We start from the raw sequence: 12500 nt of genomic DNA, 5'->3' as shown, positions 1-12500 counted from the left end.
AATATAATATATGTATATACATATATGTATATACGTATATATATGTATGTATTCACATATATGTATATACATACACACACACACACACACACACACACACACGTATATATATATATATATATATATATATATATATGTATATATATACACATACACATAATGATTGTGTTTGATCATTTCATAGTTTTATTTTGTTTATCTATCTATCTTCGAATAACTTTGTGTGCATATTTTTATTTCCTTCTCGATATAGCTTAGATAAGATTAGCCATCTCTCCGCCTTCCTTTCAGACCAACAGAAAGCATGAGTCTTGAGAAAGGCGATAAGTCCTCCAAGCAGTGTCACGTGACAATAGCAGAATCTCACACCCAAGATGACAGAGGCAAGTAAAGGAAACCATAAACATTATATATCTTTTCTATACTTTATACATCACGTTAAAAAATATCACAAAAAAAAAAAAACAATAATCACTCGATATCTGTTACAAATGAATCAAAATACACATCAAATTTAACAAGTCTCCCCTTTAAAAAACAACACAAAAAAAACATAAAAAATCTAACCCAGCAACCGCTTTCCCTCCCCCCCCCCTCTTTCCACAGTCAGAGACCGCTGGGCTACGCGTTATACCTTGGCACTGCTTGGGTTCCTTGGTCTGAGCGCTGCCTATTCCTTACGTGTAAATCTGGCCATAGCTATCGTCGCCATGGTCGGTACGAGGGAGGGAGAATTCTCAGCGAACTCTTCTCAGGACGTCTGCCCGCGGAAAGGGGGCGTAAGGGACCACGGGGCGAGAAACATTGTGAGTGTTGTTTTTAATAATGGTAAGGGTAATGGTAGTTATAATGACGATTGTGATGATGATGATGGTATTGATAAGAAAAGTGATAATAATAATAGTTATTATAATAGTGAAATACTGATGATGGTATTGCTGCTGCTGATGATGCTGATGACGATGACAATGACGATGACGATGATGATGATGATAATAATAAAGATGATTATAAAGCCAATAATAATGATATTAATAATATTAATAATAATGATAATAATAATAATAATAATAATAATAATAATGATAATGATAATAATAATGATAAGTATTATTATCATTACCATCATCATTATCACTATCATTATCATTTCTGTTATTATAACATTATTATTATCATGACTATCATCACATCCCTATCATCATCTTAATCATTATCATCATGATCATCATCATAGTATTTTTGCATATTCATATTCAGATGTCCGGGTGAAAATTGATTTAATTTGTAGAATTATTTTTAAACATGTGTAAGGTACGTTGCCTCCGTTGACGATATATTTACATATAAATTCGGATATAACACTGATTAAAAAAATCACAACAGCAAACAAGAGAAGAAAAGAAAGAAAGAAAGAAAAAAAAATATCAACAAATACTTTCGCTCCTATAAATAGCCTCTTCACATTTAGACCCAATCTCCCCGAACAGCTGATCGATTACTCCACCTGATAAGATCAAAAGGCGTTCTTGCTGACTTCGGCTAAACGGGAGGCAAGTCATCCATTGTCAGTATCTGCTATTACGCTATTGGTGCATGTGCACGTAAATGGATAAGATAGGGGTTTCAGATATGTATAGTGAAGGGGTTTTGTTTCGCAAGTGATTAGCAAGACAGTCATATGGGTCAGCCGAGATATCACGTGTTTATACTCTCTGGCGCTCGCACGCACGCACGTTTTCTTGCTCTCTCTCTCCATGTGTGTGTTTGTGTATGTATATATATATATATATATATATATATATGTGTATGTGTGTGTGTGTGTGTGTGTGTGTGTGTGTGTGTGTGTGTGTGTGTGTGTGTGTGTGTGTGTGTGTGTGTGTGTGCGCACAATCACACACACACGTACTAAAGCCCTCACGCCCTTCTGGCCCCAAGGAAGGCGAGTTCGACTGGGACGAGCAGACGCAGGGCCTCGTCCTTGGCTCCTTCTTCTACGGCTACGCGTGCACCAACCTTCTGGGCGGGCGGGCGGCAGAGTACCTCGGTGGGCGTCTGGTCTTCGGCCTGGGGACGTTGCTCTCTTCGACCATCGCCCTCTTGACGCCCATGTGTGCCAGGATGTCTCAGAAATTATTTATAGTGTCTAGGATTCTTACGGGAGCCGCACAGGTGAGATATGTCAGCGGGCTGCTCGTAGGGAGGGACGGGGAACAGGTAAAAATATATTCCATCATTTCCCCCTTAACTAGTTATAGCAGCAATGAAATAAGAAAAAAAAGTAAAGTGGATTAAAGACAAGTTTGTGTGGAATAAACCTCGTTTTCAGTCTACCCTTCCACCATTCCCATTACCGTTTTCTTCTTCATCTTCCTCAGGGCGTAACGGTTCCTGCGTTATTTATCCTCATGGCCACCTGGTTTCCCGCCTGAGGAGAAAGCCAAGTTCGGAGCTTTTATTAAAGGGGGTGAGTTGTCTTCTGTGGGCCTCTCTGTTGTCGTTGATAAATATGGGGGATTGAGAGTAAATATAAGGATGTGGATAAGCAGAATGAGAGAGAGGGAGAGGGAGAGGGAGAGGGAGAGGGAGAGGGAGAGGGAGAGGGAGAGGGAGAGGGAGAGGGAGAGGGAGAGGGAGAGGGAGAGGGAGAGGGAGAGGGAGAGGGAGAGGGAGAGGGGGAGAGGAGAGAGAGAGAGAGAGAGAGAGAGAGAGAGAGAGAGAGAGAGAGAGAGAGAGAGAGAGAGAGAGAAGGAGAGAAGGAGAGAAGGAGAGAGAGAGAGAGAGAGAGAGAGAGAGAGAGAGAGAGAGAGAGAGAGAGAGAGAGAGAGAGAGAGAGAGAGAGAGAGAGAGAGAGAGAGAGAGAAAGAGAGAAAGAGAGAAGAGAGAGAGACAGAGAGAGAGAGAGAGAGAGAGAGAGAGAGAGAGAGAGAGAGAGAGAGAGAGAGAGAGAGAGAGAGAGAGAGAGAGAGAAAGAGATAAAGAGAGAGAGAGAGAGAGAGAGAGAGAGAGAGAGAGAGAGAGAGAGAGAGAGAGAGAGAGAGAGAGAGAGAGAGAGAGAGAGAGAGAGAGAGAGAGAGAGAGAGAGAGAGAGAGAGAGAGAGAGAGAGAGAGATGGAGAGAGAGAGAGGGAGTAGGGGGAGAAGGATAGAGTTAGAGAGAGGACGAAACCGCAATTGATTGACCACAATAAAAAATAAACTAAAATGAAAATAGAAAATGAAATAAAACTTTAGATCAAACAGCCTTTCCCCAACTCCAGGTATGCAGTTCGGCACGGTCGTGACAATGGTCCTGGGTGGCTGGTTGAGTGGTTCAGACCAAGGAAACTGGCCCATGACCTTCTACGTGTTCGGGGGCCTAGGGCTGGTCTGGGGCATCCCCTGGTTCCTGCTGGTGCATGATAGACCTGAACAGCATCCCCGTATTTCTCATGCAGAGTTGCAATACATCCAGGCGAACATGCACGCAGTGAAGAAAGCAGAGGTTAACGTCCATTTATTTTATACTTTTATGGAATGAGTTAGCGTTTATTATTTCTAATAATGATAATACTAATGGTCATAATGATGACGATGATGATAATAATAATGATAATACTAATGGTCATAATGATGACGATGATGATAATAATAATGATAATGATAATAATGAAAATAATAGTGATATCAACAATCGTGATGACAATGATAATGGCAGTAATGATATTTGTAATAGAAATGATGATAATAACAATAATAATAGTGATGATAACGAAAATAATAATAATGATAACGAAAATAATAATAATAATAATGATAACGAAAATAATAATAATAATAGTAATGATAACGAAAATAATAATAATAATAAAAGTAACGAAAATAATAATAATAATAATAATAACAAACAACTGAAACAACATTAATATGATAATCATAACAATAAAAGTAACGGTCAACCAGGTAGCCCCACTCCGTCTTGATGAAAACCCTAATTGGCAACTACCGAGCTAAGCCCTGCCCCTTTGGCGGTATTCATTGCAAGTATGAAATATTTGTATTTCTCTCTTTCTTTGTTTCGTTTTCGTTTATCTTCTACCATTGTTATTACTGAACCATTTTTAAAAGAAAATGCACCAGAAAAACACTTATCGTAAAAAAAACGTTCCAATTGACCGGGTCAAATAAAAGGACAGAATTAATGATGATGAGGGTGCACTGCGAGATATTAGATAAAGCTAGATACATAATTATTTGTATGGCTTACTCGATATTGTTATGATTACCAGAAGTAAAACAAAAACAAAAAAAAAGAAAATCCACCCTTATCTATAATAAGGAAGAGTTCCCTAATATTAACAGCGTCAAAATACTCGGGAAAAAGTTAATTTTATTTTTAGGTTCAACAGGACAAATAGAAGTGGAACTACCTGGTTATATGTTCCTTAATGATGATAATATTGGAAATAATAATGAAAGTAGTAATAATAATAATGATAATTTATGATGATGACGATGATGATACTACTACTACTCTACTAAATACAATTGAAATAATAATAATAATGATAATAATGATAATGATAATGATAGTAATAATGATAATAATGATAATAATAATGATAGTAATAATGATAATAATGGTAATAACAATGAGAGTAATAATGATAATAATGATAATAATAATGATAGTAATAATGATAATAATGATACTACCAATATTAACAACAATAATGATAATAATGATAATGATAATGATGATAATGATAGGAATAATAATATAAGTAATAATAATGATAATAATAATAATCATAGTAATAGTGATAATAATAATAGGCATAAAAAGATGACAGTAGTAGCTGTAATAGTTGTAGTAATAATAATAATGCCAGCGGTAATAATAATAATAAATCCCAGCGAAGCCTCTTGCCCCACTGACCCCCCAACACCTCCATCAGGTGGTTTCCGTGCCCTGGAGAGCGATGCTCACGTCAGCTCCCGTGTGGGCCTGCGTCATCATCGCCAGCGGCAGCAGCTTCGGCTTCCAGACTCTCCTCTCCGAAATGCCGACCTATCTGGCCAACATCCAGCACTTCGACATGAACAGCGTCAGTATTTGATATTGCTTGGGGCTCCTGGAGTCAAAGGACTGATGAATACAGGTCGGAGGGTTGGTAAGAGCGACTGTCCCGTTGCAGAGTGGGTTGATGTCCGCGCTGCCGTATCTGTGCATGTGGATCTTCGGCCTCAGTTGGGGCGTCGGCATGGACCGCCTCGCCGCTGCCGGGCTGCTCTCCGTGACGGCTGTGAGGAGGCTCTCCACTGGCTTCGGTGCGTCCCCTGTGCCCTTCTTTGCTCTTTTCTAGACTCTCTGTTTTCATCCAAGTGTTGGTCTGTTACAGTGAGGTGCGGGTTTATGGACGTTTTTATCTAGGAAGGAATATAGAAATGGCCTTTTTTTCTTTACTTCCTTTTTATATTTCAGGATCATTATTGGATTATTAGAATGACTGTATCTCAAAGGCAGTTTCATTGTTATTTGTGAAATATTCCTTAAATATATCTAACGAATATGCAAAATATGATATTCTTTCGAATTTGAAGGCGTAGTTGCCCGTAACCTTATGTACCTCGAGACAAAAAAAAAAAAAAAAAAAAAAAAAAAAAACGAATAGCTAGTGTGTGCATCAGTTACGTGCGCCATCCCTCTGCCATTCGTCCATGATCCTGTCATGATGCCACCATTCCACCTCAGAATCACCCTGCCTACCCCGAGTCACCCTGCCTACCCCGCCTATCCACACACTTTGGCAAAGAAACTCACCAATAATCGAGGAGTAAAGTAGCTTACTGACCGACAACTTCCCTGAGAGTAATCAGTAATCGCTCGCACGAAGATTCGCTTGTAACGCCCACCACTTGCTGAATTCTTTTCCTCTGCGCAGCTCACTACGTGCCGGCGGCGGCTCTCGTCGTCATGTGCTTCGTGGACTGCAACTCCACCCTGGCGATGGTCGTGCTGTGCTTAGCGGTGGGCGCCTGCGGCAGCGCCTATAGCGGCAACGCCCTCGCCGAGCAGGACATCGCGCCCAACCTGACGGGGACGCTGATGGGGATCACCAACACCATGGGCGCCGTCATGGGGTTCATCGCGCCCTCCGTCACGGGCGCCATCACACAGGGAAGAGTAAGACAATGAACGAGATTTTAAAGTTTCATTGTAATCTCGCGTCGCCATCTGCCAACCTAGTATTCCATTCCTTTTATGTTTGAGATAGTCCTTGAGTTTGCAATCTAAACCTTTTGTTAGCTGTTTCCTATATTATCCATTCTTAGTTTGATCGTGTAACGTGGATCTTCAAAAAAATGTAATTCAGCGAATTAATCAGCCTTAAGAGATGATAATTCTAATGAAATCGATAACTACAAATGATAATGCCAGAATCGCATTTATATTTTCGCTCAACACTGAACCTTATAACCCGTGCAGCAAGGTTCACTGGGTGCTTGGAGAACCGTCTTCCTGGTGTCGGCAGCGAACTACGTGGTCACAACCACACTCTACATGCTCACTATGTCCGCGCAGGTCCAGCCTTGGAACCATTCTCAGAAATCCAGGGGTTAGTAGGGACGCCTCGCTGCACATTTGGCTTCACATTAGTAGTAAATGGAGAAATATGTTGATGTAAGTGTAGAAGATATATGAAATATTTGTTATATAGCTGCAAGCTTAACGAATACTATGTAAATGCCGACAGAAATTATTTGTCTTTCTGGTGTCACATTTTAATTTTTTTCCAGATCGTCGTGAGGATCCTGAAGGTGCCCCATCCTTAGAAAAAACTTAAGTCATAATGATTTGAAAATAAAATCTTAGGATCAGGCACATATCATTCTATTATAGTTCTTCACAGGATAGAACATGTCGAGTATCACATCAATTCAAATCGGCTTCCGTGGCGTATATAAAACATACCAAAACGTACCATGTCGAAAATGATGTCTTAGTAATGACTTCACAAAGTTATTTCATAATGACATATATGTATCTCCATCCATTCAGGTGTATATTATTTTTTCGCAACCCTCAAAAAAAAAAAAAAGACAAAAATGAATAAATAAAGCAAGGTCGACATAAAGATGTCCTTGACAAGGTAGTTATAACTCACGGCAGAGTGACAGGCAATTATTAAATACTTATGGGAGAGCTGACTGGTAATGATGATTATTAAATTATGACAAGCTGGTGATTATTAATTAGACGTTGACATATTGCTGATGGTAACAGACCTTGCATTTAACTAAATATGGCCAACCTTTCCAGTTCTCAATAAAAACAAAAAATCCTATCGGTTTAAGGGGTTTAGATCTCGAATCACATTTAATCGGTGAAGAAACTATATTAAGATAATCACAAATGCAGTGTAAAATCATGAGATGTATTTCTTTACCATTACAGGTCACATCAATATTGTAATCTATTTTTTTTACTACTATTTATTACTTATTACTAAGTTACTGCTGTTTTATTGATTTATTTCTTTTTTATCCCGTAATGATATTTTATCTTTATTATTTTCATCTTTATTATTTTTCTGGTTATTATCCTGACCACATGCGAGGTATGATATTGTAAGATTTATTATATAAATCGAATATTTATATATACTTATTTCTGTTTTATTTCCTGTAATTCTAACACTAAAATTACATAAGAGAGAACGAAATTAAAACTGAAATTACAAACAAACACTATATGAAAAATAGAATTGCACGATACGATGCAATTTCATGTGCAACTGAGAGCTTCTTTTAAAATTATATGAGATCTTATGAAACCTCACTGGAAACTTGAATAAAAACGAACTTGCATGAAACAACAAATGGTCTAATGGAAATGGGAAATATAAATGGAAAGAAAAGTAATGAACATGAGAGCTAAAAAGGAAGTGAATCTTAATAGAATGCATCTTAAATAAAATTGTTCTGATCTCTAAGTTATTGCCTACACACAGTCATCATTATTATCATCGTCTTTATGATTGTTGCCATTAGTGTCATATTAGCATGATCATTATTATTATTATTGTTATTATTATTATCATGATCATCACTAACAATATAATTTTGCTGCTGTTATCGTTATCGTTATTATTATCAATTTCGTTATCATTATTATCAAACTGGAAACGTCCTCGTCGTGAAATCCGAACGGAGACCATTCCAGCACTACGGAGCAGACAACCAGCACCAAGAGTGAAGGTCCAGGTTGTAAAAGGGTCAACCCCTGGCCTGGATCGCATGGCCTACATGGAAAGGACATTTGACAAAGACTTAAAAATAATATCCTTCAATCTCAACAGAAAAAGCAAGCATTCTAGCCCAATTACATGCAGCTCATGCAATCAACATCCTCAACCGGACACATGGAAGTTCAGACTTTGTAAAAGGCAAGGCTCTTGTTGTCAAGATAGAAGTCTTAACACAATGAGACGTGGAGCTCCTTAAATTAGAAATCCCATACTTAGACATACTATCTGTCTACAAATCCCCAAACAAACAATTTCTATGGCCACCAAACATAGACATACCACTCAAAACCACCCTAGTTTTGATTTCAATAGCCATAGCACACTTTGGGGATACGAACAAGACGACCCAGATGGGGAGGAGATCATCCTCTGGGCCTTGGCCAATGACATGACACTCCCCTATGACCCCGAAGGCAAACCAACTTTCTTTAGTGGAAGGTGGAGGAAAGGTACAACCCAGACCTGGTTGTTATATCATCACCAAGGTAAAACCTCTTCAAAGGGACATTGTTGGACCACATCCCAAAATCCCAGCACAGACCCATCCTAGTGGAATCCCAACCTGCACTGAAACATATACCACAAAACACTTATCAAGATTCAACCTGAGAAAAGCAAACTGGCAAAAAAATACCAAGGAAATGGAAAATAAGATAAGCTACAAACCAAGTACAGTAAAATACCACTAGTTATTTACAGATCTACTATGGAATGTAATGTAGCAAACAAACACATCCCGAGAGGACGTCGCAAAAACTACATCCCAGGATTGACCAAAGAAACAAGTGAAATATATGAAGAGTTCACCAGATTATACACTGAAGGGCCCTTCAAACAAGAAATGATAGCCCTTGGGAACTCTCTCCTCAGTCAACTAAATTAAGAAAAAAAAACAAGATGGCGAGAACGGACTAAGAACATTGACATGACCCACAATCTCAGCAGTCACCTCTAACCAGATAGCACATCAACCGATCCTAAATGGCAAACCACCTGCTAACCGAGCCAGAAGACCACAGGAAATGAAAAAGAAGCTCCACCAGATTCTCCAGTGTGATGAAGGCACCCAAATGGAGGTTCTCACACTCACCAAATTAAAGAGGGAGATAAAATAGCTGAACTCTTACAAGGCGGCAGGGATTGATTCCAATAGAGTTCCTAAGACCCAAGGCGTTTACCTGGCTACTAGCCTTCTATAACAACTGCTTGACAACCTCGAATGGCGAAGAACAAGGACCATCGCACTCTGCAACCTTAAAAAGTACCCAACAAGCCCCAAAAACTACCGTCTAATATCTCTTCCATGTTCAACATACAAATTATATGAGAGATCTATGCTCAACCGCTTATCAGCAAATATAGACTGCCAACTTACATCGGACCAAACAAGTTTCAGGCCAGTTGTGACCAGGTGCTGGACCTAACCCAATTCATAGAAGATGAAAATAACAGGAATCGTTTTTGTAGACCTTACAGCAGCCTACGACTTAGTAAATTACATAGTCCTCCTATTAAGAATAGCGCAAATGGTAAAACACAACCCATAGACCAAACAACAGCGTCTCTTTAGAAATGGTCGTTTCTACATAGAAATAGATGGTAAAAGGAATAGGTGGAGACAGCAAAAGAACGGTCTCCCAAAAGAATCAGTACCAGCTCCAACACTATTAAATATATACACAAATGATCAGCTACACCGCCATAAACCTTGTACATTAATATTTGCAAATGATTTATACATTGCTACACAGACAAAACATTTCACAGAGGTCGAACACACCCTTACAGAAGCCCTTGTTCCAATAGAAATATATAATAAACAGTGGTACTTCAGAGCTAACCCAACCAAAACCCAAGTGTCCTCTTTCCACCTTAAGAGTAAACAAGCATCTTACCAACCACAAATCTCCTGGTGTGGAGAAACCCTTCGAAACCATCAAGTATCTCTGGACAGAACCCTCACCTACAATGAACACACACACAAAAAAAAAAAAATCTTGAAAAAGAAAAAAACAACTCTCAAAGTGCTCGCCAACTCTGAGTGGTGAGCAGAGGAACCCCACAAACCTGAAGCTCAACTGCCCTCTCCCTATGCTATTCCACAGCAGAGTACTGTGATCCCGTGCCGTGCCCACAAGGTAGATGCTGAACTGAATGAGGCCTCTAGAATCACCACAGACACCCTAAGACCCAAACCTATCAATAACCCCCAGCAATACGAAGGGAAGCAAGAGCGGAAAAGACCAAGCAACAAACAGACTCCAGACACCCCTTGCACCATCACCCTCGGGTTATTATCATTATTACAAATATTATCAATACCACTGTTATCATTCTTTTTCATTATCACCACATCAGTACTGTTATTTTCATTATCATCACCATTATCTTTGATACTATTATTATTTCATTATTAATACCATCATCATTATCATAATTATCCTCATTATCATTTTGCTGATAATTAGTTCTATCATCATAATTGTTATCATGATTATCATATAATTGCTATTACTACCATTATCATTTTTATTCTTATTATTACTATAATTATCATTTTCATTCTTATTATTACTATTATTATCATCAATTTTCTTTTCATTGTAATTATTATTATTATTATCATTATTATTATTATTATCATTATCATTATCATCATTATTATCATTGCAATCACCAATACTATTATAACCATTGTCATCATCATTATTATCTGTATTTTATTATCATAATTTCTACTACAATCAGCATTATCATCGTTATCACAGTAGTAATGATAATAACAATAAAGATCATTTTTATAATGCTATTATCATCCTTATTTTCATAATGATCACTAGAATTGTTATTATTATTATTATTATTATTATCCTTATCATTATCATTATTGTTATTACTATTTTATCATCATTTTTATAATCATAATTTTCATTATCATTATTATCATTATTATTATTATTATTAGTAGTAGTAGTACTACTACTATTACTACTATTATTATCATCATTATTATTATCATTATAATTTTCATTAACATTATAATAGTAATACTAAAAATAATAATAATAATATTAAATAATAATAATAATAATAATGATAATGATAATAATAATAATGATAATAATAATAATAACAATAACAATAATACTATAATAATGATATTACTAATAACAATTCTTCTTCTTCTTATTATTATTATTATTATTATCATTATTACTATTATTATTATCATCATTATTATTATTATTATTATTTTTATTATTATTCTCATTATTATTATTATTATTATTATTATTATTATTATTATTATAATGCTGACAATAATGCAAATAATAATAATGCTAATAAAATAATGTTAACAATTATAATGCAAGTAATAACAACAACAACAACAATAAAAACATATTATTATTATTATTATTATTATCCTTATCATTATATTCTTGTTATGATCCTTATCATTACCATTATTATTATCATTATTGATAATAATAATGATAACAATAATGATAATAACAAGGATATGATAATAATAATAATGATAATAATAATGATAATGATGATGAAGATAATGATAATGATAATAATAATAATAATAATAATAATAATAATAATACCAATGGCTACAGTGATGCTGCCACTACTACTAATAATAATAATGATAATAATGAAAATAATTATAAGGATAATGATAAAATGAATGACAATAATATTGATAATGACAATAATGATGATGGTAATGACACTACTACTACCACTTACTAATAATAAAGTTAGTAATAATAACGATAACAATACTACTACTACTAATAATAATGATATTATTATTTTTGTTATTATTATTATTAATAATGATACAGATAATAATAATATCATACTAATGATAACATTGGTAAAGATTTTTAATATCATTATCATTATCCGTATCATCCTTACCCATGTTATTCTTATAATCATTATGAATATCATTATTATCATTAGTATCATTATAATCATTAACATCATTATCATAATTATTTTCATCAATATTACTATCATTACTATTACCATTTTCATTGTTATTATTATCATAATCATTATTACCATTATTATTATAATTATCATTGTTACTATTATCATCATTATTATCATCCTATTACTAATTCCATTATTATTACTATTCCTATTATCATCATTACTATTTTACTGTTATCACTACCGATGTAGATTC

At 35.9% G+C, this 12500-nt stretch overlaps 1 protein-coding gene and 1 pseudogene across 1 annotated transcript; both read left to right on the top strand.

Moving 5' to 3' along the window:
* Positions 1 to 611: 611 nt before the first annotated feature.
* On the top strand, positions 612 to 2554 carry LOC125035907 (annotated as a pseudogene).
* Positions 2124 to 7650, top strand: LOC125036126 (putative inorganic phosphate cotransporter). Its single transcript, XM_047628548.1, has 8 exons — positions 2124 to 2172; positions 2379 to 2467; positions 3260 to 3483; positions 4937 to 5086; positions 5177 to 5309; positions 5924 to 6165; positions 6469 to 6598; positions 6780 to 7650. The coding sequence occupies exons 3-8, from the start codon at positions 3262 to 3264 to the stop codon at positions 6824 to 6826; spliced, it is 924 nt and encodes a 307-aa protein (XP_047484504.1). The 5' UTR covers positions 2124 to 2172; positions 2379 to 2467; positions 3260 to 3261; the 3' UTR covers positions 6827 to 7650.
* Positions 7651 to 12500: the final 4850 nt, after the last annotated feature.

The sequence above is a fragment of the Penaeus chinensis genome, chromosome 20 (assembly GCF_019202785.1).
Source record: "Penaeus chinensis breed Huanghai No. 1 chromosome 20, ASM1920278v2, whole genome shotgun sequence".
NCBI classification, from domain to species: Eukaryota; Metazoa; Arthropoda; class Malacostraca; order Decapoda; family Penaeidae; genus Penaeus; species Penaeus chinensis.
This window is presented reverse-complemented; position numbering and strand designations above follow the sequence as displayed.